The sequence below is a fragment of the Galeopterus variegatus genome, unplaced genomic scaffold (assembly GCF_000696425.1).
Source record: "Galeopterus variegatus unplaced genomic scaffold, G_variegatus-3.0.2 Scaffold5196, whole genome shotgun sequence".
Lineage (NCBI taxonomy): Eukaryota > Metazoa > Chordata > Mammalia > Dermoptera > Cynocephalidae > Galeopterus > Galeopterus variegatus.
The window spans coordinates 57,343-83,405 of record NW_007731307.1 but is presented as its reverse complement, the minus strand read 5'-3'; the positions used below and the strand labels follow the sequence as shown (position 1 = coordinate 83,405).

Below are 26,063 nucleotides of genomic sequence, written 5' to 3'. Positions count from 1 at the left end.
TAATAGTATCCCATTTTTCTTTTTTTTTTTTTTAACTGTCTTCCATTCATGTTTCTAACTTCTTAAGGTAAAGCTCATTGAGTGTGGGTTAGTGGAAAGGGCAGCAACTTGGATTAAAATCTTCTTGCACTAGCCTTGTATTTGTTGTTGACCTTCAGCCTTTGGTTCCTTTAATAACTTTAAAAAGTGTGAGGATTGTGAGAGGTGACGTACGTGGATCGCTCAACATGGTGCCTCCTCATAGGAAGCATTATTAACCTGTTCATTTTCTTACTACTTCCCCTCTTGTAAACTGGGAGTTGTTCTATCTCTGGGGTAGATATTTATTATTCATTGAGAACCTACTGTGTCCCAGGCTTTTTGCTAGGGAATGGCAGTATAAAAGATGATATATGAAGAAGTCCCTAAAGAGCTCAGTTCTGAGGCCAAGAGAGACAGTTAAGTACAGCATCATAACAAAGTGTTATGCTGCCTGTTGATACAGCATCTGCTGTCTGCACCACGTTATACAGAGGACATACGTTCTTACAGCCAGTATTAACCGAGCTACTGTCAAGAAACAATATTTTGAAGCAAGTTTGGGGAGTATAGTATAACATTGAAAAGGTCAGTCCTGCCTCAGAGGTGTTCATAATCTAGTAGGGAGAGAGACAAATAGGATGGCAAATTACAGGGTAGAGCATTAAGTGGTGGAGATATGTTAAGGTGGTTTGGGAACCCTGAAAAGTTGGCCACAAACTGTTACTTGCCAGGAGAAATTGAAAAAGAAGTGACATTTTAAGTAGGTTTTGCAGATGAAGTATAGAGAAGGGCTATTCAAACACTAAGGGATAGCAGTTAAGCACATAGAGCAAGTGGTGAAAGGTATCTTCTGAAAGAGACTTTATCTTAAGTCCAGTGTGGCTTAAGCTATGATGCATGAACAGCCTGGGGTAGTGAGTATGAAGGAAAGGCGGGCTGGTGAGGAATGTTGGAACAGAATTGTGAAGACCCCTGTATGTCAAGAGGGAGTTAAGATTTCATTCTGTAAGCAGCAGGCTGTGGCAGGGCTTTTAAGGAGAAAAATAGGCAATTACCTATTCTTTTTAGGACCTTTGGTCTCATAGCATTGTATGAGATAGCTAGAAGGAAGACTAAAAAAGACCAGATGAGACCTTGGAAAGTGTTTAGGTCCTGAACTAGGATGGAGGGAGGCAATGAAGATGAGAAGTAAGGATAGGATAGATTTGAGAATCTTTTTCTCAACCTTTTTGAGGTCCCACTGGCACATGAAGAATGAGGAAGAGGGGGAGAGTTCATATACCACAGTATCCCCAACAGTGTGTTCTGAACATAATAGTCATAAATGTTTGATGCTGAAAAAATTAGATAGCACCCATTCTGCTACATTCACTTAGCATCGTTTTACCACACTTACTTGCTAGGAAAGTTCTTTTGGGAATTTTGCCTACATGAGAAAAGAACCCAAGGTGGGGGGTATACAGAATTAATTTTTTATATAGAAATATTTGTTAATGTAGTGTCTTAAACACCAGTTCCTTTGGTCCTTCAAAATGAGAAGGGTACAGTCTAGAAAGAATTGGCTATTAAGATCTTCTGACAGATGTTTTCTCTAACTAGTTTGAATTTTGATACTTGTGCAATTAATTCCTTAGACGCAAAGATATGGTATATGCTTGGGTGTGTTAGGATGTGACGCATGACTATTCACAATGTGTCTCCAAATATTCTCATTCAAATTTCTATTTTTATGCATCTAATTATTATTGGCTATTTCTTCTGAGAAATGTTTCATATATGTGTAATAAATATGACCAATATTAAATTCAAATATTACTGTTTAACTGGCATATGAGTTCTCATCTTATTCCCGTGCCACACTGTCCTCCCCCACTCCCAGCAAAACAAAGCTATATTTATTGATTTGAAGGAATTCTCAAACTCACTTGGTAATTTCAGAGTCTTCACCTTCATTCACGTCTAATTTTTCAACCATTAAAAGTAATAAAGATACCCTAAAGTTTTTCTTCCCTTATTCAAAAGCCATTTTCTTCCCTTACTGGAAATAAAGACCATGATTAACATGAAATGTCTGAGGTATAGATGATATTGTCAGAGTTGTAATTGTGTAGAGACCATCAAGTGGTTTTCCCTCAAGGGTTTGTCTGGTATGAGAAGAGTGATCACACAGCTTTGTGTAGAGAGAACACGGCATCGTATGTTCAGCGTTCTTAGGTTTTTCTTCCTGTGTCCTACCCTCCTGTAGCTACCCCATCAATTAGAGTGATTAACAACATCACAGATGTTGTGGGCAGTTATCTTTTGATAAAACTTTGATGGAGGAAGTTCTATTTCTTCTGGGCTGCCTTCCCATTTTGCAGATACTCCTATTCCCTTATACTGTATAAGGGTAGGTAGGAGATCAGTGATTCTCACCTGGGGGATTTTGCTCCTCACCCACCAAGGACATTTGACAATGTCTGGAGACAGTTTTGGATGTCACAACTTGAGGGGGGTGAGTGATACTACTGGCATCTAGTGGGCTGCTAAACATACTATGGTGCATAGCACAAGACCCCACTACAGAGAATTATGAGTACCAAAATATCAGTAGTGCTGAGGTTGTGAAAACACTGCAGTAGACTACGAGGCTGAGGTCTTTCTGAAGTGATAGTAGTGGGCTTCAAGAATGTTTTAATTACCAGTGACTTAGAAAACCTGTTATAACGCAATCACTTGACCATGAAATAGCTTGTTTGTCAGAACTGTTATTTTCTAGTACAGCACTTAAGTTTTTGTTTTAAAGATTAGATTGGAGGGAAATATCAAAGATTACCTTGGTTAGGTCCAACCCTTAATTTAACAGATGAGGAAACCAACACCTGAGGAAGGCAACCAATTTATTAGACCTGAATTTCTTTGAATTATCTAATAGCTCTTTTTCTTTTGAAGAATTACTAGTTATTTTGTGTTTTGCAAGTATCAACTTTTGTGACATGAACTGTTAATTTCAAAATGGTTAAATGTACTTTAAATGGGATCTTTGACAGCTGTAAAGTAATTTGCAGAGCAAATTGGATTGCCTTAGTATAGTGTTTCTTGGAGAAAGACTTGATTTATCAAGTTTATTTGCATCTGAAAATATGGTTTGCTTAGAGATTTGCATTCATATTGTATTCATATTAATCATTGACATGATTTATAAGGTAATTTAGTGTATATATTTGGGGAAGAGGGAGAGGTCGTGTGCCGGTCACTAAATCAACAGTATATAGTTAGTAGAATGTTTGTAAAATGTGATGCTTATTTCTGACTGTAAAAAGCAAACTAAATGAGTTACTAACAGCATAAACTGGAAACTTGCCTGCACTTCAAGAACAGGTACTTTGTATTGTTGTCTCTATTAAATATTGAATGTAAGTGTCTCAGCTAAAGAAACCTCAGAGATCGCTTACTCTACTGCTTTTATCCATAAGAAACTAAACTTTGAAGAGGTTGTATAGCTTGTCCAAAGTCACAGAGTTAGGGATCCAAAGTGAATACAAAAAGCAGAGAATGGAGAGCTTAGGCAACTCTCCTATTGTGTCCTGTTTCCAAGCTCGTGTGACAGGGAGGACTCCACATAAAACCAGAGGTCTGGGCCATTGAAGCTTGTTGTGTCATATCTAGCTTACCCCTTGGAAAATAAGCATATGTCCACACATACCCCAAATGTACAGCACCCTGCCTTGGCATATAGTAGGCACCAGGAAAAGTGTATGAATTTCAAAACATAAGCCAAAATGCCAAATGTGAAACTGAGATGGGAAAGGAGGTGGCACAAGGAATGTTACATCTCTGCCCCTTTATTCACGCTGTATTTCAGAAGCAGAGGATGCTGGCCCCAGGGAGCAGGGTTGGATGCTTACACACATATAGGCTTTTCCTCCTTCAAACTAGGCAGGTGCAGAGAGGTTTGTCTCTACATTGCCTGTAGTTGCAGTACCAGCACTTGCTGTGAGACTCACCGTTCCTCAAGTGTGACAATAATCCTAAAACGCTACTGAGACCAAATCCGCAACAGGCAAAAGAAAGGCCCTTTTCAGTTTTAACAATGAAGTTTTTTTTTTTTTTTTTTTACCGTAGAATAAAATTTGTATTGAAAATGTGCAATGGAGATATCAAATCTAGCCATCCTCAAAAAAGGTCCATTTTCAAAACAATTCAGAAAATGTTTTTCATTACATGATACATTCAACTAATACATTCTTTGCCAGTAGCCTCGCTTTTTGAAGTGCTATGGAAGACCTACAGGGCATATTTATTATGGGACGTTTACTTAAAATATTTGACCACAATAGAATTCTGTTATAGGCACCACAGGGGAGAGGAAATGGAAGGATGCCAGATTTGTAGTCTGTCCATTGCTGCCAGATTGGTTTATAAAATAGGTGTTTTGTTTCCAAGAATCAAAACCACTTGTAGCTCCTTTTATTTGTTGAATATATGTTCCTGACTTGCAAATAGTTATAGTGCTTTTCACTTACTAGTGATCAAGTATTTAAGTAAGTGTGTTTTCAGGGGATGAGACATTTGAATATTCAAAGTGACAATTTTGAATCTAGGGCAGAACATTTCAGAATCTGCTACCTTCTAAGTTAAGGATGCTCATTAGTTACATTGGAGCCAGTTATTCCTAACCAAGCTGTATCTGGTGAGAGTTTGTGTCATACCATGTATAGTGTACAATCAAAGTCTGGTGGCCTCCCCTAAAGGTATCCTCTCTTAAAAAGGATATCTGCAAAACCAAAATTCTCTCTGAAATGCACAGAAAAATTGGCAGCCAGTATGTTGATGAGGCTCCTTGGTGCTGCTCTTGCTGGTAGACAGCATAATTAACTAGGATGCTAACGTATGTGAAGGATTTATGTCTCTAGAACCATTTCCCAGGGCAGGCGTACCAGCTTCTTTCACTTGTAAATCTTTGCATTTGTCTCCCACTAGTATCTGAGGAAGGGTGTTAGACACATCTACAGCTGGAAAAGTAGTGCTTTGGAATGCGTGTATTACTTTTACAGGGAATAATTTTGTAGATTGTCTACATGTGCTATGACAAAAAAGCTAAGTGAACGATACCTCATTTCATCTAGACTTCAGCACTGTTAAATTAGGTGTGGACCCATTCCTATTTCAAGTAATTTACCTAAGCTCAGTAGCAGGGTCTGGATAAAGTCCAAAGGTTGTCTTAACTCCAAAGCCGTTTATTTATTTGTTTATTTTTCTTCCTTTATACTATACTATTTCCCTATTACCTGTGAAGATGACCGAAGGATAGATATGTGGGAGAAAGGGTATGACCTGAGTTTTTAAATTTAATAGCTGGAGTCAGGTTTGGGGGAAGTTTTTAGTTTTCTAATTCAAAGCGGAGTGATTTTCTTTCTTTCTTTTTTTTTTTTTCCTTTTTGTCTTTTTTCGTGTCCGGCAATGGATCACAACCCTCAGTGTCGTGCCCGTACTGGACCGGGACCGGCAAGGGGATCACAACCCTCAGCGCTGCACCCGCACCTCGCTCAGCCAGTGAGCGGGAACCGGTCTGTATGTGGGATCCAAACCCTCGGTGGGAGCACCGTCGTGCTCTCAAGCAGCTCACTGTAGCAGTGCGCCACCGGGCCGGCCCAAAGCGGAGTGATTTTCTAAAGTCAAGGATGTATTTCTGGTGGGAAAGAGTAATCTAGAAAGAGACCAAGACCCCTTACCTAGTGGATTGATCCAGTGTGCCAAAGGATTTGAGAAATTGAAAATAAGTGATTCCATGAGAGAGGAAAGTACTTCTTAGGAGAGAAAAGAACTGTAAAAAGGACATACTGCTTGGGAAGTAAAGGAAAATTAATAATGCACTGCAATGCATTATCCTAGTAAAGTTAATTGATAGTTGAGTATAATTATCTATATTATAATGAGTGTTGGCTTCCGTGAAATCACAAAGTCATATAGGTTCCTTGGTATTTAGAAAATATAATGGGTCAGCAGTGGGTGGGTCAGGTGAACAGAAAACAAGTTGTACTAGTCATCAAAGCCAGGGACCATTAGTATTTGGTGGACAATCCTTTTGGAATAGAAAAACTCTGATTCTTAACACTGTGTTGCCTTAAAGGTAAATACAGGCATTACCCAATTTAAAAATGGATCATATTCCAAAAATGTATTTGCAATTTGGTGTTTATAACTCAGAATACATCACCTTATACAAACTAGTTTAAACAAAGATCGATTTATTTAGCCTCAGTGTACCTTTTTATCAAGGCACTTTTGCAAAGAAAAAAATTCTGGGCTGTTTATAAAGCACTTTTCACACATTTGGCCTACTCAGTTCCCTGAGGTTGGATTTACTACCATTCTTGTTTTGTTTTTAAAACATTTTAGTCAGCAGGTGTTACAGGATCGCAGCTGTGCACAGAGTACTTTGGTATGTTCCCAGCTGGGATATGTACATTTTGGGGCATCAGTAATACAAAACTGTTGAATGAGGTAAAATTCTAGCCCACCCATACATGTACATAGGATGGCCTTTTGAGTGTAGGCATAGGACAACAGGTCATGTGGAGAAGGCTCCTGTTAATTACCATACCATGATGTGACCTGTCATAAAGAATCCTGACAACAAGTATACTCAGTGGAAAGGCCTGCTCAGAGTTATTAAATACTTGAGGTTGCTTATTCTTCAACTAACAGATTACAAAGGCAAGGAAGGGTCTCGGGGAACATAAAAGCAACTTATAAAGAACTCAAGGGCTGTGTAAACTGATTTGGTGAAGACATTTTGTAAGTTGTAAGGAATTGTTAATTGTAAAGTATCCCTTTTTGAGATGGAGTTGATCTCTAATTCCAGAGCCTTTGGGGTATTTTAGTTGAAAGGTGAAACACCAGGTGGAATTCCAAAAGCAGGCAAAACACAGTCAAGGAAAAATACAATTTGTTAGAGATTCTTCATGCTCTTTGTTGCCTGAACCACAAGAAGATGGCTTTGTCTCATTGCTTGTTATGGTTGCTGAGATATACAGAAGTACTTGAGAAATGAGCAGTAAGATCTCAGGTTTCCATGAGAACATAAGAGGAAAAGGAACAGAAGAGGAGTATGTGGGGGAAATTCCTCTTTAAAAAAAAACCCCAAAACAAACAAAACCAGTTTTGCCTGTGTTCCCCAGGAGTGGTATGAGTACATGTATCAAAGCCATCCAGAACAGTATCTTGTGTTCTCATTTGTGTTCACATGTGCTCAAACTCTGAAATTTTTCCTTTTCAAAAATTTTCCTTTATTTTTTATGAAATGGACTCTTTTCTGAAATATTAGCCATCTAAATGCAAATAAATAGAAATGTTTTCTTGATGTCTATGTATTGAAATTTCATAGCACATTTTCATTTGTAAACTATTGAAATAACAACAATAAACCTATAAAATAATGTATTTCAAGAAGATTTTTTCCCCATAAGAAATTATTGTCTTTTTTTTTTTTTTTTCCTTTTTGTCCTTTTTCGTGTCCGGCAACGGATCGCAACCCTCAGTGTCGCACCCGTACCGGACCGGGACCGGCAACGGGATCGCAACCCTTGGTGTCGCACCTGCACCTCGCTCAGCCAGTGAACGGGAACTGGTCTGTATGTGGGATCTGAACCCTTGACGGGAGCGCCGCCACACTCCCAAGCGGCGCACTGTAGCAGTGCGCCACCAGGCCGGCCCAGAAATTATTGTCTTGAAGAAGATACTAGAAACTTGTTTGGTGCCAAACTTATGAGAGAAACTGATTCTCTGTTTACTATATTGTATCTCTGAAGTAGTTTTTTCGTTTTGTAGGATTTTTTGGTTGTCATTACTTGATTGGTTTTAATTTGAGGTCTAGACACGAAAAGCTATAGGCCATGTGTTTTGATCAGATATTTTACACTGTATTGTGAAGACTGTTAGTTGCTTTTTAAAGGTTTATTAGTTGGGAAACTTGGCAAATCTTGGAGACAGGCTGTCAGCTAGCTCTGTATTGAAGAATGGACTCTACTTGTTGAAAGTTCTGCCCGTTAAACAAGAGCCATTTGCAATGCATTGTGTGACACTTAGAAGACTTCATTAAGCCATGTGAATTTGTGGCAAGTCACTGTTTCTCATTGATCTGCGGTGTTTAATAGTATGGGTTCATTCCTTACAGAGAATAGTCCAAAGGCAGTGGAAAGCAAGGAAAACAATCTAGCCAGCTCCCTCTGCCCTTTTCTCTTTCCTTAAGGATAACCAGGTAGTGCCCTTCTTGCCAGAGTGAGACGTAGAGACTAATGAGGGCATTGGGATTCTCGGAGAGGTGTCTAGCTAAACCGGAACTTGGGTGAACCAGGGTTTTCCATCCTTAGTTCCCTATGCCCAAGTCACATTGTCCTCTCCCCCTCCCCCACTTTTATATACACACGAAGACAAGGCTGGGCTCTTCAAAGGCAGGAACACTAGCTTGAGGATACCTTCATAGGAAGGGGTCCATAGAGAGTTCACAGGGAGCCAGGTTCAAATCCCAGCTCAGGCACTTAACTGTGAACTTCGGATGAGTTTCTTAATCTTTCTGCTCTTCAGTCTTCGTAATTTGTAAAAGAGATGACAGTCTTCCTCTAGGGATTGTTGTGCTAAATCTGGCTTCATACTGTGCCTATCCTACGATGGCTGTGAAATGGCTCTTCCTCTCCCGCTTCAGGCACAGTTTGTAATATCAAGTCTGGAACCCAGTGTGGCCTCATGGGAAAGTGCATAGCTCTCCCAGCAGAGATGGCACATTCCCGTTTTTCCACATGCAGCCAGGAGAGTATTAGCCTGGAAGTAAAGAGGGGGGCAGATGGCAAGAGCTGCCAGAACAGTTCTGACAGGATGGCCCCTCTACTTGGGAGGGCTCTCACTGGTGGCCCTTTTTCTTCTCTTTACCTTCCCCTTCCAATAGGTGAATTTCCCTGCTTCATACCCTGCTCCCTGACCTAGAATACAGTGGCACTTATTGGGAGAACCTAGTTTGCAAAAGCAGTTATATGGATGAGCGCTTACCTGTTGTTGAGGGGTTTTGGTGGGGAAGGGGTGAGTGGTGGCTTAAAAGTTAGGTTGTCATTTAGAGATATATGTATGACATTTAGAACACATCAGTACTTTTCAGACAACACAGGCGTTGGTTTTAGCAGATGCCCCATTTTTCTTGGTAATAATCAGATCCCAATTAGCCTTGGGTGCTTTTCATTTGTGAAACTTTGGCTTGTTGACCAGCAAAGAGAGAACCCTTACTTCACCATTCTACTCAAACGTTTTCTTAGAAGCAAGTGAGAAATGCACACAGCTGTGCTCATTTGCTGCCTATTGAAGGAGTTATGCCTGAAGTTTGCCTTTTGTGTGATAGATTTTGTCCTGTAGGTATTGGATTGTGTTGCATGCACTGAAGAATTGAGAGTGTATTTGCTAAAGTGTTGCGTGATTACAGTGGCAGCAGCATTCAGACAGGCACCTTACCTGCTGTCTACAGTATGCCCAGAGCCTTGGCAAGCTGGCCTCATTAGGGAATAACACACTCGGGATAAGCTGGATCTCTGGGTAGCTGAGAGCGGCTGCTTTTTGGCATACCATACTTATGCCATTTAGGATAATTTGTGAGTAAATCCCTTCTCTCTCTTTGCTCATCACCAGCTCTCTTTTCTACTGTACTGTTAGTGCCTGCTGTTCACCAACCCAGGTGCCACTTCTAATCACAGTTTTTTTTTTTTTCCTTTTTGTCTTTTTTCATGACCGGCAACGGATTGCAACCCTCAGTGTCGCACCCGTACCGGCCCGGGACCGGCAACGGGATCGCAACCCTCCGTGTTGCTCCCTGCACCTCGCTCAGCCAGTGAGCGGGAACCAGTCTGTACGTGGGATCCGAACCCTCGGCGGGAGCGCCGCCACGCTTCCCAACCGGTGCACTGTAGCAGTGCGCCACCGGGCCGGCCCCTAATCACAGTTTTTAAATCTCCACTCTGATTTCTCATTTCCATATTCTGCCCACAAGCACCCCCACCCTAGCTCTGTCTTATCACCTACTTCCCCTGGAAAGGGAGAGGCCCAAAGAGAGAGCTCTCTTCAGGTTATCATCTTTCTAGTAAAAATGTCGCTTTATCTTTACCTAGCATCCCTCTCATGTCTCTGTAGAAAGTGTCCTCATTCCTTTCCCTAAGACTTTTGATCGTATTCTCTCTCTTTTCCCTGTGAGCTAATCCCTCTCTCCTGCCTGCCCTCAGTGTTTCTCTTTCTTCCAATGTGCAGCATGATGCAAGACCCCCTGTCCTATAGAAATCCTCCCAGAGCCTGCTTACTCCTTCGGGTAATGGCCAGAGCCTCCCCTTACTAAAGCACCACAGATCTCAAAGCGGAGTCTGTTGACGCCTGTGTGCTGTTCCTCCAGCAGCCTTCAGTCCCTTAATCTTTGCAGCCCCTGATCCCTTGTGCCCTGCTCTCCTAAATATCACCAGCGGCCCTTTTGTCACCAAAACTTGGGGTCCTCTTCTCAGTCTGCATTTTATTTTCTTTCTCTGTACTGTTGGTTTATTCATCCAGTAGATAATTGTACTGACTACCTGGCACTGCTGAGTGCCATGGTGACAAAGATGAGTGAGATGTATTCTTTGCCACCGAGGAGTACACAGTTGATTGGCAGCTAGCATGGTCAGTGACATCATAAAACTTTGTAAGATGTCCTAGAGTTGCTCCTGGCAACTAGCTGTCTCTGTTTGTCTCCTGGTGAAGAATAGCAGAAGTATGTAAAAAGGCAGCTTTGTTTGTTTTGTATTTCCTGGATTTGTTTTTTTTTTTTTTTTTCCAATCCTCCACTGACTGTCCCGTTGATGAGCCAGACTTAGTCTGTCCAGTTATTTTTCTCTGGTCAGTTCCTTCATCCTGGAGAATGGAAAGGGAGCTGTAGGATCTGAAAGAGACCTTTATTTACATTGTGGCAGCCAGTTGCTTCACCTTGTTAATGACTCATTTGAATATTTGTTTTCTATCTTGTACTTGGAGAATTTATATTATTAAGTGTCTGTCTAGATGGGAATGTCTTTGAAAATTGTTACATGGAAATAGCGCACAGGCATTCCTTTTTTCCCTTTCTCACTTGGGTTTGTGAATGGTCCTGGGTTTGTGAATGGTCCTGCATTCTGAGAAGTGTTTGTTTACTGGCACCCCTTAAAATTTGTAAACAATAGAGCTAAGAGTCAGTGTCAGTTGGAGATTGGGACAGACATAATGGTTGATGGCACAATGAATGTATCACTTGTCTAAGATTTTTTAAAATAGTGACTTTCAGTCTTCATCCCTTTGGGAGCTAGTATGAACCACAGTTACCTTTTATTGCTCTATATGTGCTGTCTGTGCCAATCACAGAGTTGCAGGGGAGCAGAACAAGTCGGAACAATTAGATTGAGGCACGAATGTCACACTTCTAATTTCATTCTCTTTTCAAGGGATTACTGGTGTCCATTTAATAAAATGAGATTAACCCCCCGTAGCCAGGAGTATTTGAAAGCTGTCAGTCAGTATAATCTTGACAGCTCAAAAGTAGTAGTGTTCTCAGCACTCTTACAAATACTGTCATGTTCTGTTGGCTGAAAGACCATTTTACTGCACAGGATGTGTGTGTCTGTGTGAGCACACGGGAATATATCATTTCCTTTGAAAAAGGAAAAGTTTTATGGACTTACCCATACTAAATCGAAATAATGTACAAATAACACCTACCATGTAATTTAGAGTTGCCAGACACCAATATTAAAACACCTAAGAAATTATGACACCAAATAAAAATTTTTTAAAATGTATAGAGCAAATAATGATATATCTTTTCTTGGACGTTTTAGAAAACCTCGGATCAATTCTCAGCTGGTGGCACAGCAAGTGGCACAACAGTACGCCACTCCCCCACCCCCGAAAAAGGAGAAGAAAGAAAAAGTGGAAAAGCAAGACAAAGAGAAGCCTGAGAAAGATAAGGAAATTAGTCCTAGTGTCACCAAGAAAAATACCAACAAGAAAACAAAGTAAGTTGCTGGGTAAGCACATTATATTGATCTGCAGGTGAATCAGAGCTATCTTTTGAATGCCTCTTGTTTGTATCCCCTACTTTTAGACCAAAGTCTGATATTCTGAAAGATCCTCCTAGCGAAGCGAACAGTATACAGTCTGCGAATGCCACCACAAAGACCAGCGAAACGAATCACACCTCAAGGTACTTTGAAACTAGAATGAAATACTAAATTTGCTGCTCTGATTTATTTACTCACGATCAAGAACCTAGGGTAGTTTTGTGCCTGTGAGTTTATAGGCTAAGACGACGGGGTGAAGAACTAGATGTGGGGGTGTTTGCCTTTTTTTTTTTTTTTTTTTTTGATGCTTAAATACTGTGGCCGAACAGGAAAAAGATAAACTAATAGTAATTTTGCAGTGGTGCAGAGCTTTGCTAGCTGATGGTCATTTCCATTATTGCTAATGTCGATCAGCAAACTTTGTTTAGTCAGTTTTGATATGTGTGGTAGGCAGTTTAGATTCATTGCCACAGTGTCATGAAGTCTTTGTATTGGCGACTTTCTGCCAGATGCTGTTTTAATCCATAGCTTCTTTAATTGGCTGTTCCCTCATGGTATTGCTTTCAGGCCCCGGCTGAAAAACGTGGACAGGAGCACCGCACAGCAGTTGGCAGTAACTGTGGGCAACGTCACTGTCATTATCACAGACTTTAAGGAAAAGACTCGCTCCTCCTCAACATCCTCATCCACAGTGACCTCCAGTGCAGGGTCAGAACAGCAGAACCAGAGCAGCTCGGGGTCAGAGAGCACAGACAAGGGCTCCTCCCGTTCCTCCACGCCAAAGGGCGACATGTCAGCAGTAAATGATGAATCTTTCTGAAATTGCACATGGAATTGTGAAAACTATGAATCAGGGTATGAAATTCAAATCCTCCACCTGCCCATGCTGCTTGCACCCCTGGAGAATCTTCTGTGGACATCGACCTCTTAGTGATGCTGCCAGGATGATTTCTGCTTGCCATGGGCATCTGGCCACCAAGGAATTTCGCACCCTGACGATTACTCTTGACACTTTTATGTATTCCATTGTTTTATATGATTTTCCTAACAATCATTTATAATTGGATGTGCTCCTGAATCTACTTTTTATAAAAAAAAAAAAAAAAAAAATCTGCTGTGCACAATTTTCCATGTACATTGCAACTTGTTTTTTGGTTTTTTTGGGGGGGGAGAGTTGGGAGGGGGAGGGAATTTTTATTTATTGTGTTCACAAACTCCATCCTTTCAGCATATCCTTTTAAGTTTAGTTCTTTCTTCCAGTTATACTATGTACTATCAATTTTGATATAACTATATATATATAAATATAAAATTATATATAAAGGGTTATTTGAAACCAATCCATGGCAACGCTGGTGCTTGATACACTGTGAAGTGAATACAACATTGAACAGTTACAGATCTGGAACAGTCCCTTCTATGAAAGTGCTGAAATTGATTAAAATCAGTCTTACATGAAGTATGTTCCAGCTCTCATGGGAACTTGACTCTCTCATCTGTCTAAAGAATACTGGATGTTATAAAAATATATATTTTTTAAACAATGTGATCTCAAGTTTAAAGACTGCTCCAGTAGCCTGCATTTTGCAATGGAATAACTGACAAATCACAGGTGGTTTAGTTGGGGAGGGCTTGGATCATTCATAAGTAACAGCTCCAGAATGCCAAGTATTCGTGTAAATTATGGTTACATGTTATCATTGCTGTTCTTACATAAGCATTCATGAAAATATGGTATTCTGTAACTCGAATTCCATCCATTTTCCAGACCTCTACTCATGTCTGAGGTAAATCTAGAAATTGTCTCTTAGTTTTAGGATTGAAACATTCTAAACTGTATTTTTGGTCCATACAGGAAGCAATTCCTTGTTTCCACTTTCTTTCTATGTGACATTGCAGTGATGGTTTTTGTAAAAAATTTGTTTGCCTCATGTCACCTTGTCTCATAAACCCCTTACCTTAGCAGTTCAGTTGTGAGAATTCTTTTTCTTTCTTAAAGCCTACGATGACTTATTTTACTGAACAAAGGTTATCAGCCACACATCCAATCCCAACACGGAGCTTTTCACTGTTGGGAGACATTTCTCAATTCCCTGCTGTGGGAAGGAACTCAAGTGTGAATGGCTTGAGCCCTAACAGGTAGAGTTGCAGGGAGAGCTCATACTTAACTGCGAGCAGCACGTGATCTTTTTCTTCCTTAACATATAGTTTGAGTAAATTCTCTTAAAGTTTCTTTTCTTTTCTTTTTTTTTTTAATACTGTCTCGCAAAAAATCAAAGACCATTAATAAGATTCTACCCATTGTCATTTTTAAGAAAGATGGGTTTTCTTTTTCTGGTTTTGCTTTGATTTTGTTTGGATTTGGGGTCTGTTTTCTTTTTGACCTTTACCTTTATATCCACAGAGTTTATAGTACTTTAAAGTCATTTCAAGCATGAGGACTTGATGTTTACCTTCATTTATTTGACATACCTTAGGGACTCATGGGAGGGCAGCCAATTTGTAACGAAGCACCATGTTTTGGTGTTAAAAACCTGGTATTCTTAATTATAGAAGTAATTTCTGTCTGTGGAGGCAACGAGTAAAAAAAAAAAAATTAACAGCTTGAATTGAGTAGCCAACAGGAAAGGTTCCTTTCACATTTACATTAAAACTATTCTGTAGTCACTAACGCGTCATAATTTAAATTCTGTTTTCAAAGATATAGATTATAAAGCAGTGCCATTTGTTGTTGTGGTCCTATTCTCAAGTGCATGGACAATGTTCCCCTCTTTGTAAAATAATGCTTGTATCTGGGATGCAAGCTATGCTTATCTTTTTAAATACATTTTTAAAGTATTTATTAATGAACCAAAGGAAATCAGATGCTTTCTATAAGTATCAATATATAATACATAGTAATTTGACTATGAATTTTAAACCCACATTTTAATATTAGTGGGATATTGCAAAGACATTCCTTCTAAAAACTAAAAGGTTTTAATATTCCTTATTACTAAGGGTCTCAGGGAGGGTAAATTAGTCAGCCATATTTATTTTCCAGAGGTGTAAGAAATTGCTAAGTTTTTAAATTAACTTTTTAAAAAGAAATTTAAATGCCACCAAACTCATGTGGGTTGCACTGCTCTTTGAACCAATAAGTGTTGGTATGCACTTTGTTCAGAAACACTGTGTACTTTTTCAAAATTAGTTTCATGTAAAGTGATTGGATCCCCTAGATTAGTGGAAAAAGCTGATTAACCAGCTACTCATAGGCTGCTAATTAATTCATTGCCAATGTCTTGGTTTTTCAGTTTTGCCTCCGTGATAAATTAAAGAATGGGGAGGGGTGAAGGAGGGGGAGGATTGCTTTGGAACAGGTGGGATTAAATTGCTGTTTTGGTAGAAACTGCAGCTAACAGCAGGAGTTATCTAAGAATGAGATTGTTATAGGGTCAGCCCTTTAGCTGCTGTTGTATATTCTGTTGGGGTAGTGAGATTGTGTGGTAGGTACTTTAGACTTTTAATTTCTGAAGTTGATGACATCCCTCAGGCATGTATCTGGAAATGGAATTCCTGTAACTTCTGCATTCACAGTTTGCCCTACAATTAGTAGGCGATGTGTAAAACACTAGTGTAGATTATAAAGATATATATTGAGAAGACCAGAAATACTTGGTATTCAGAGGCACAGAAAGCAGGTTAAAACAAAACAAACAAAAGCACAGTGTTATGCTTGCAAGTTTCCATTTGTTTTACACAATCTTTCACACTTGTGCGTGTGCACGCACACACAGAGCTTACCTGACTTGCTCTGCTTGTCATGCAGTTTAAAAAAAAAAAAAAGGTGAAGACATCTTGACACCCACAAAATATTTTAATCAAAACTTTTCGGTTTCAATCTGGATATTTAAAAACATTGGCAGAAGCTTCTGTGAGTTTAGTTCCACTAAGATGTTTCTCCTGCCTTACCAAGACCATTCTCAGTCTACTTTTTAAGCTACCGTATCTTAAATTATTGAAAATTTATTAATTGCTGAATATATAATAACCTTTGCTTGTATGTACCCGAAAAATGGTTTAAGAGCCAACATTTAGAGTATGACAATGGAGCTGAACAGTTTTTAATGCGCAAGCAGTTCTGTTCTTGTGTATGACTTGTAACCTTAATTTACTGTGTAAAGATGGTTACATTATTTCCTTAGCTTTGTTTGTTGGAGACAAATAGAGAATGCTTGTTAAGTATGTCAAAACATAATCTTATCTTGTGAATTTTTGTTAATGTATTATACGAGCTATATTTTTCATTTGCCCAGAAAGACAGCTTGTATAACGCTTTTGGAAGTTTCTGCTCTGTAATGTCTTTAGAGCTGACAGTCTGTTAGGTTTGTTTTTTCCTTCATGCTAAAGTGTCAGTTGGTGGTTTTGTGAACTGGTCAGAAATTCACAGGTCTTAAATGTTTTGGGGAAATTTATATTGGACACTGCTCTTTGTCTAGCAAATAAAAGATGTTAATATATTCCTGTTACTGGCATGTGCACGACTATGTTATTAGAAGCCACTTTATCATTTTCCTGCTTTAAATAGAAATGTCTATTTATGAATCCTGCTTGTAGTTTTTTCACAAATAAAATAGTAAAATTTACGTTGGAAATCTTTTTGTGTGTGTAGATTTTAGCCCTTAGAAAAATAGTTACTTTTTTACCCAGATTAACTTGTGGAATATTTCCAATGTGAATAGGAAGCTCATTTCATTTTTTAGAACTTGAGTTGTTTATCAGAAGCTGAAGTTGCCTTGGGTGTCTTAGTACTTGCCTCAGAGATGCAGCAGAAGATGTAACTGAGCAAAAGAATTGCAAGCATTTGGAAGAAAATGAACCGGTGTAAGTGCATCCTTTGAGATAAGTTGCAATGATTTAAAGGAAGTAAAGATGATGGCTAAAAATGGCTAATGCAGTGTTTTTGACGAAATTCTCAAAAAACAACCCTGTTTCTGGCCAACTGCAGATAGGTCAACCATGACTCGGGTGTTAACGAAGAATGATGTCAAACCTTAAAGCCACACAAGCAAAGCTGGCTTACTGCCCCATGCTAGGAAGACTCCTACCTGCTGCTGAGGCCACACCAGTCACTTTAACCTTCCAAAGGATTATGAAACCACTTACAGCATTTCAAGATCCATCCCCAATTGCTTCTGTCCTGGGTCTGCCCTCAAGTTAGAACTGAAAGGAAGAGAGTGTAAGTAATGCAGGACCGTGATATTTGAAAATGGGTTTGTCTTTATAAAAGAATACTACATTCTTCTTCGTCTTCATTTTCCAGTACCGTGTCATGTCCCAAGCTTGGCTCTTCTGAAGTCTTGGATCTGGAAGGATTGAAGGGCAGGGATTAGGTGGCATGTCTGTTTCCCACAGGCCATTTTGGATACGGGTGGCAATCTGCTGTAGCCTCTGCTCTTCTCTGCTTTCTTTGGTATCTGAGGAGTCCTTCGTGAGGGTCCTTGCTTCTGGTGGCACTGGTACCACCACCCTTTCTGGGAGGATAGGAGCAGCAAGTGCTTGGCATTTACAGTGGAAGCACAAGGATGTCTTTTAGGAAGAGTATAGATTCTTTCCAGACAGGAAGGGAGGTAAAATAAAAGACTTCTGATTTGCCTTCAGCTGAATTCTAGTGTGGACATCAAGCATCCAGACTCCGTATTAAGGAATGCAAAAGCTAGGGTGTAACAACGTAGTGGTAAGAGGCTCCTGCTGACTTAGCCTTGATCAAGAAGAGAATGATGTCTTAAGCCAGAAAGTGCTCATCTGCTTTCACAGTCACATGGCATGGAAATGGAAACCAGCTAGCCTCTTCTTGGGGCAGTGAGAACGGGAGGGATGTCAGGGAGACCCTTGGTCTCTGTCTCTTCTGACCTCCCAGCAATTTGGAAGAACCACTCCTAACCCCTAAAATCATAGCAAGGAATGGATTAGAGCCATCCTTGTGTTAGGATCAAAACTCATGCAAGGTCCTGTTTGTTAATCACTGAAAGAAGCCTGAGACTGACCTGACTGTCCTGGCTTTTGGAAAGCCTCTGATATTTCTAGAAAGAGTCATAGGACATGTCTGAAAACATGGGGAGGGGCTGGGGGGTGGGAAGTCACTGGAGTGAAAGTATATCTGCACCTGTAATGCTCTGCCTGATAGTGCTTCTCTCCAGGCATGAACCACAAGGCTGGGGTGGGGGCTCCCTATAAGGTATCCAGTCACTAAGCATTTATATATTCCCAGTTATGCATCCAGTGCTGTGCTAAAAAAACAACAGGGATGGATATGTGGAGGGGATAGCACAGACTAAAAGTGGCCCACTTCTGCAAGTGCTTTTGATGTAGACCTGGCAAGTGAGTGACACCTGTAATGGTCCCACCTTGAGCTTGCACCTGGCATCACTAGTCAGTCATAGTCCTCTTTTGCAGCTGAATCCAGACTCAGCATCAACACAGCTATTGATAGCACATGTTCCCCTGAGCTAAAACCCATTTGCCATTCCTGCCCTGGACAAAAACTCAGCCAAAACCATTGGGGAACCCTACAAGACAGTGTTTAATCAACTCTTCAATTGTGGAACCATAGGAATCCAAGGAGAAGACTGGCTGAGAGGCTTGGAGGAATAAGGAAACAAGAAAATTAATATTCAACACTCAACTCTTAAAAGAACTTTGTTTCCTGTTGAAAACAGCTCCAGACTGGATGATTCTTAGGGAGGGCAGTGTTGAGCACTGCTGCTGCTTTAAATGCAGCCCTGAACCCCAGACCCAGAGGCCTGCCAGCCAGGATAGGTGTCTTGCTATGTAGGCCAGATAGGCCAGACCAGGACCTGCCTGGGCTGTTGCACCGGTTCTGTCAACCTCAGGCTCTCGAATAACAGGGCAGAATACCAAATGGATGTGATTCTTGGAAACAACAGGCTAACCTTTGGAGACAGAGCTGGGCGAGACTCCCACCTCCACGTGATGGGGTGACCTTGGGCAGGTCAGTCTTCCTGACCTCTTTTTCCTCATTTCTAAAACAGGGACAAGCAGCATATGCACTCCTGCCCTGTTCTCTGCTCCAAGGAGTCGTGGAACAATGCCCCAGAGATTGGTTGTGTTTTACCATGTTTTAAAAATTTTTTTCTGAACTTTCATTCTGATGCTTTACTGATAACACAGGAACAAGAGGGGTTTATTTTGTGATTGTTTTACTTAATTTGGCCCAGAGGAAGGAGCAGTTGGTTAAAGACCACATGTAAATAAAGTTCAGTGGTATTTTTGACAGCTGCTTGATGTTCCTGTGTCTACAAATGGTGTTACAATGAATATGGCTTTTCTTTCATCATTAAAGTTTGATTTTTTTTTTTTCCTTTTTGTCTTTTTTCGTGACCGGCAATGGATCGCAACCCTCAGTGTTGCGCCCGTACCGGACCGGGACCGGCCACGGGATCGCAACCCTCGGTGTTGCTCCCGCCCCTCGCTCAGCCAGTGAGCGGCCGGTCTGTATGTGGGATCCGAACCCTCGGCGGGAGCGCTACTGTGCTTCCCAAGCGGCGCACTGTAGCAGTGCGCCACCGGGCCGGCCACATAAAGTTTGATTTTTAAATGATGTTTATTGTCCCGTTATTATTAAGAAAGGAAAAGTTTAGAGTCGGGAGAATTACAGATCCAGAGTACCTGCTGTTATCACACAGGAGAAGCTTAATAAGCATTAGTTGTTGGGTTACATATACTTGTATTCATATGTATACGTATACATACACATATACACATATTTCTTTTTAATTGAGAATGGAATTCTTTCTTTGATGCATAAATGCCACAAGCTCCTAACACAGAGAAGTTTGAGCAATAAACCACTAGATAAACCACAAATACACTCACGGAGAGTGAATTCTAGATGAGAATCATTTTTTCAGCCTGAGTAATGCAACCATCACAGTGGCCACAGAATAAGAAGAGCTCGGTGTCTGGGAGCAAGGCAGATTTATAAATTGTATTCATTGCCTCTTCACATTTAAAGAATTTGTATCCGTTTGGAGAAGTCTACAGTAGAGTTATCTCATTGGCTGGAATTATAACAATCTGGAAAATGTGTGAATTTGAGGCATTCCCAAGAGGCAAGACCCTCTAATAAATTACACTATAAAGTTCCAAGCGACTCCTGCTTGCAGAGATCATCATGACAATGCAGACGAAGGAAGCAAACAAATAGGGTAATAAGAGAATTGCGAGCAGCTCCCATTCATCTTGGAACAATCAGCAGCTGCCGGTGCTGTTAATCATGTGTGGTGGCCGGCAGGAGATGGGGACCGTTTCGGTAGGCTGCTGGGCAGATGCGGCCCTGCCAACACTTGGCCGGGCTTGCCACTCTTCTGTAGATGCGATGAATCCCTGACGGGCGTATGTGCCCAAATGAGGCCGAGTGAACTGGAAATGGAGACATGGAAACGAATGGAGGGTGGCAGGAATGCAGTTCACTCTGTGACCTTTCTTTATGTTCCCTGTTCTATGACAGGTCCTCGTTTTGGTCTGAGTCCGTAAACCAGTTGTACACAACATGGACCAGCATTGGCACAGCAAAATTTGTGTGGAAAGAAAAGCACGTTTTGCTGGTATTTCAAATGCCTCATATATCAACTCATTTAATCCTTGCAGTGTCTCTGTTGAATCCAGCAGAGGTGGGCCCCTGTGGGCCAAATCCATCCCGATGCCTGTTGTTGTACAACCCAGGAGCCGAGAATGGTTTTTACATTTTTAAATGGTTGAAACATTTTTTTAAAGAATAATATTTGTGATGTGAAAATATGAAATTCAAATTTCAGTGTCTATGAATAAAGTTTTATTAGAACACAGCACACTTGCTCATTTATGTATTGTCTATGGCTGTTTTCCCCAGTACAATGGCAGAGTGGAGTTGTTGTGACAGAGACTGTGTGGCCCACAGAGCCTAAAATATTTACACTTTAGCCCTTCACAGAAGCACACTTTTTGTGCACTAACCCCAGGAATATACTTCCCTCTTAGTTACGTTCTGTGAGGTAGCACTGATACAGCCCTCAGTGTTTGGGGCAGTTACTGGCACAGAGTTGGCACTCAAATAGTTGTGGAATGAAGGAATCACTCACTCCCTGTTTTATGAATGAAGAAACTTAGGCACAGAAAGGTTAAGAAGTTTGTCTGAGGTCACTCAGCTAGTAAGTGGAGGAGTTAGGATTCAAATCAAGGTTATCTAATCCAGAGTCCTGGCTGTTAGTTTTCAGGAGGTTGGACAGGCAGCTGGCCTCAGAGTGTGTTCTTTGGAACGCCAGTAGGGCCAGATGCCCAGCTGTGGCCAAATATGTTTGGTAAATACTGTTTAATATGGATGCCCTCTTGGAGTTTCATAGTGATCATTAGCATATCAGAGGCTCTGAGAAGTCCTGCAGGAAAGAGACCCATTTAACTTTCTTTGCTGTGGTGTTTTTAAAACTTATTTGACCTACCTACTTTCCATCAACTAATATAACTTTGGAGAAAGCTTTAGTTGAACAGAGAAAGGGACTTGTCAGTTCAGACATACTAGGTAAAAATTGCATCTCTGTGACCTTGAGCACATCACTGAGCCTATCTGAACCTCAGTTTCTTTCTCTGTATAATGTTAAAGTGCTTGTAAGAATTTAGTGAGCTGTTGAATTCCTGGCTCCCAGTAGATGCTCAGAAATGTTAGTTCCTTGCCCTGCCCTTGGGTAAGTCGGGTATCCTGCAACCTGCCATTTCCCACCATAAAGGCCACATTGGGAACCACTGTAGCTTTGCAAAGTGGCAGCTCATTTCACATTCGGGTGCCTGATAGTTACAGATAGGACCATTCAGAGCCATCAAGGGGCCGGCCCGTGGCTCACTCGGTAGAGTGCAGTGCTGATAACACCAAGGCCCCGGGTTCGGATCCCATATAGGGATGGCCGGTTAGCTCGCTGGCTGAGCGTGGTGCTGACAACACCAAGTCAAGGGTTAAGATCCCCTTACCGGTCATCTTTTAGAAAAAAAAAAAGACAGAGCCATCAAACACGACCCGAACTGCAGGAAACAGAAAGTTCTAGCATCCTGTTTGCAGACTAGAAAATGCTCCCAGAGCGTCTGTGTGCCAGCTGTGTGGCCGTGGCTCAGCTCTTTGGCAGGGAGCTCCCCTCCCCTCCTGGTGGGTTTCTCCTCGTTCGTCATTTTCTGGGAGAGATCTAACAGTGTACTCTGGCTGTCAGTGGCGCTCTTGAATCTGCTCTCATCTTAGTCACACTCCTGCTTAAGTGAGTCGTTCTTGACTCCCTGGACACCAGAAGCCTTTCTTCCTGACAGCAGGTGAAACGCTGGCAGCCTCTTGACGTGACCATCCACTTCAGTGCCTGCGAAAATCCCCAGCTGCCCTGCGACCCAGACATCTGAAGATTTTGCTTAATAGACTCTGCTGCTGGAGAGATGTGTCGGGGCTTAGCGAGTCCAGCCTTGGGACCAGCTCTGCCTGAGCCAGGCTAATTCCCTCATCGGTGCCTGCCTTGCCTGCCTTGGAGTGGCTGGCATTCCCCGAAGGGGAGAGAGAGGAGGTGGTATGCCACCTGGCACAGAGCAGGAGCTCAATAGATAATGTCATCGACAGAATTATGGAGTGTGGTGAAATGCAAATTCAACACATATTCTAAGAACACGATGTAAGACCTCAGAAATTTCCTGTTCTCAGTATACTCTTCTGCCTCCATGGGGGCTTCAGTTGGAAAGTTTGAGAAAAGCTGCTACTTTCCTACTCTCTACCACATGGTGCCTAGTTTGGGGAGGCAAGGAGGAGGGGTAAATAAATATTTGACAAGGCATGAGTTCCAGGCCCTACCATGTGCATTTGCTAGTCTCTGGCAGGTGGCAGATAGAGCCAGCAGCCCTCTCTCACACATGCTCCTGAACGCCTCTAGAAAGCATGAGAATCAACCATGTGAGAGTTGGCCCAGAGCCTCCCTCTCCTCTTAGCTTGTCTCTGCCCCTCTCACCAAAACCAGTACCCCCTCAGGAAGACCAGCATTGACTCTGCAGCTGTTTGATGTTCAAAGGACATGGTTCCAAGACGGTAACCTAGCTGATACCCTCACCCCTTCCCCGACTCCTCCCCACACCAAAGATTCCTGTTCTGCCCTGTAATCCCCTTGGAGAACAGGTGCTCCCATTCCAGGGCCACGGATCCTGCTGGGTTTGCACCCCAAGAGGCAGCAGGCCCTAGAAAGGAGCCGAGATGCTGGTCAGCCTGCCACTGTTGCTTTGAAGCAGCTCAACATTTTGTCCTCTGAGTTGTGTGTGCCTCAGTCTGGCCGCCTTTCCATTTGTCATACTTACCTTCACTTCTGCCCTCCCTTAAATCTTCTCCCGCAAGGCATCCACCCCAGAAACGAGAGTGTGGCCTGGCCTCCCACTCAACAACCATCCTCGACCGTGCACACACATGACAGTCCTTACGTCTCGAGCCCCTGCCCAGTGTCACAAAGCGCACAGCCACACTGAAAACCAGGTGCATCTGAGTAGAAGGGCTGTATTTGAATATAAAAACATCGCCATCTCCAATTGTGTGGTAGAGACTCTTAATTGCCTTTTTATCTCCATTATGCCCTTTCTTTTTTGTAGTGGAATCCCAATCAGGGTAGATGCCTTCTGGGATAAAGACAACATTCCCCCACCTCTCTTGCTGCTAAGTATGGCCATGCTATATTCTAGCCAGTAGGAAGCAAGCTGAAGTGTCATGTGTCACTTTTGGGGAATGTCCTCGAATGATGGGGGTGGGTAGGGGTGGGGAGGTAAGCATCTTTTAGCTTTCCAACTTGGAACTTGAATGTGATGCCTGGAACTCTATCCATTATCTTGAACCATGAGGGAACCTTAAGGATGGAAGCCACATACTAAGGATGGCAAGAGCTGAACGCTAGAAGCCTATGTCCCAATGAACCCATGGAGCTGCCATCCCAGGTTTGCCCTGTCTAGCCCCTGACCTCCTACAAGTGAGACATAAACCAACTTCTCTTTTATTTAAGTCACTATTATTTGGGGTTTCTTTCCTTTTATATGCAGATGAACTTAATATTAACTGATAAAAAGAAATTCTAATGAAACTGATGCCCCAGAAAAATGTACCACGATTCTCCTGAAGTCTCCTGTACCCCTGAGTGTGAGTAGCTTTGGGACAATGGACAACGCAAGGGTTTAAGATTAGTAGATTTGGGGTTCAAATTCACCCATCAGTTAATAACTGGATGACCTTGAGGATTTCTCTTACACAACTGGTGATAACAATGCATTTTTTCACAGGGCTGCTGTGTTTAGTACAACTTTGCTGGCTGATATAGGGATTAAACCCTGGACCTCAGTGTTATCAGTACCATGCACTAACCAACTGAGCTAACTGGCTCCAGCTTCTATTACTTAACTGTCTACTTTGTGCTAAATATTGTAGTGACCCAGAGCTGAATGATACAGTCCCTGTCTTCTAGTGGAAATTTTTTTAAGTGCTATGTCAGGTTTCAGCTAGCGGTCTTAGTCTCTGCTATTGGGAGTTTTTGAAGAAGCTAAGATTGAAGTTAAATCTTAAATCAGGGATTCATGAATGGCTTCAGAGAGTCTGTGATGTGAATTTCTTCTTGAAATTATTCACAAAATATGTGTGTGTGTGTGTGTGTGTGTGTGTGTGTGTGTTTGATTTCAAATGTGCATTTTCATTGGGGGCAGGGTTTATAATTTTCGCTACATTCTGGGATGGTTCCATGACTCCAAATTAAAGTGCCACTGCTGGCTGGCTAAAAAGGATTCAGATAATTTTGGTATGGCTCTCACTTCTCTTCCTCTAAATGGCTTCCTCCCTGAAAAAGAATCTATATTATGCAGAGAATGTGATAGTCATATAAATTAATGGGGCACTGTCGGGCTGCTTCAAGTTGAGAATAATCCCCACCTGAACCGATCAGCTTGGGCTATGTTTTGCCCCTGTAACAAATTATCTCTTATCTCCAAAGCTCACAACAAACAAAGATTTGTTTCTCACCATGCTTCAAGTCTCTTTGCTTTACTCTGGAACCCAGGCCGATCGAGCAGCCTCTCTCTGGGACATTATTATTGGTCTTGAGGCAGAAGGAATAACAAACCATGCCATGGCTCTTCAAGTCTCTGCTTAGAAGTAACACATGTCACTTTTGCTAACATTTTATTAGCCAGAGAATCACATGACCACCCCTGACCACATGGGATAGGGATGTCGTATCAGTCCATTTCTGTTGCTTCTAACAGAACATCTGGAACTGGGTGATTTATAAGAAAACGAAATTTATTGCTTACCGTTTCAGATGCTGGGAAGTCCAAAGTCCAGGGAACACATCTGGTGAGGGTCTACTCTCTTCATGCCCCAGTACTGGCCTTTACATCAAGAGACACTTTTACACATGGTTGGTGTTCCCTGAATACACCTGGCTCAACATGTTCATAGCTTAAAGAATCTCCTGGGTCAAGAAGGCATGCTAAGCATCATGAACTGAATTGTGTGCCCCCTGTCCCCGTACCACCAAATCCATATGCTGAAGCCCTAACCCCCAATATGACTGTATTTGGAGATAGGCCTTTTAAAGAGGTGGTTAAGGTTATATGAGTTCACAAGAGTGGGGCCCTAACCCACTTATTGTTATTATTGGTGTCATAATAAGTGGAAAAGACACAGAGGGAAGGCCATGTGAGGACACAGCAAGAAAGTGGTCATCTGGAAACCAAAGACCCTGCCAACACCTTGATCTTAGACTTCCAGCCTCTGGAACTATGACAAATAGCTTTCTGTTGTTTCAGCCACCCAGTCTGTGGTACTTTGATACGGCAGCTCTAGCAAACCAGTGCATTCAGAAAAACAGCAGCACCAATCCCCAGCCTACTTCCCTTACCTTTCCCCCCTTTTCAGAGGAAACCTTTTTTATTCCGTACCACTGTTTC

The 26,063-nt window shown here is 41.6% G+C and overlaps 1 protein-coding gene across 1 annotated transcript in view; it reads left to right on the top strand.

Annotated features, from left to right (window-relative positions):
• The window catches only part of RYBP (RING1 and YY1 binding protein), a gene marked incomplete at its 5' end in the record, with an annotated part of 77,921 nt that extends 61,192 nt beyond the window's left edge, over nt 1-16,729 (top strand). Inside the window, 3 exons of the mRNA XM_008589084.1 lie at nt 11,874-12,050; nt 12,140-12,238; nt 12,663-16,729. Coding sequence (XP_008587306.1) covers nt 11,874-12,050; nt 12,140-12,238; nt 12,663-12,915 — 529 coding nt within the window. The remainder of the gene's footprint in view (nt 1-11,873; nt 12,051-12,139; nt 12,239-12,662) is intronic.
• Between the last annotated feature and the right edge of the window lie 9,334 nt (nt 16,730-26,063).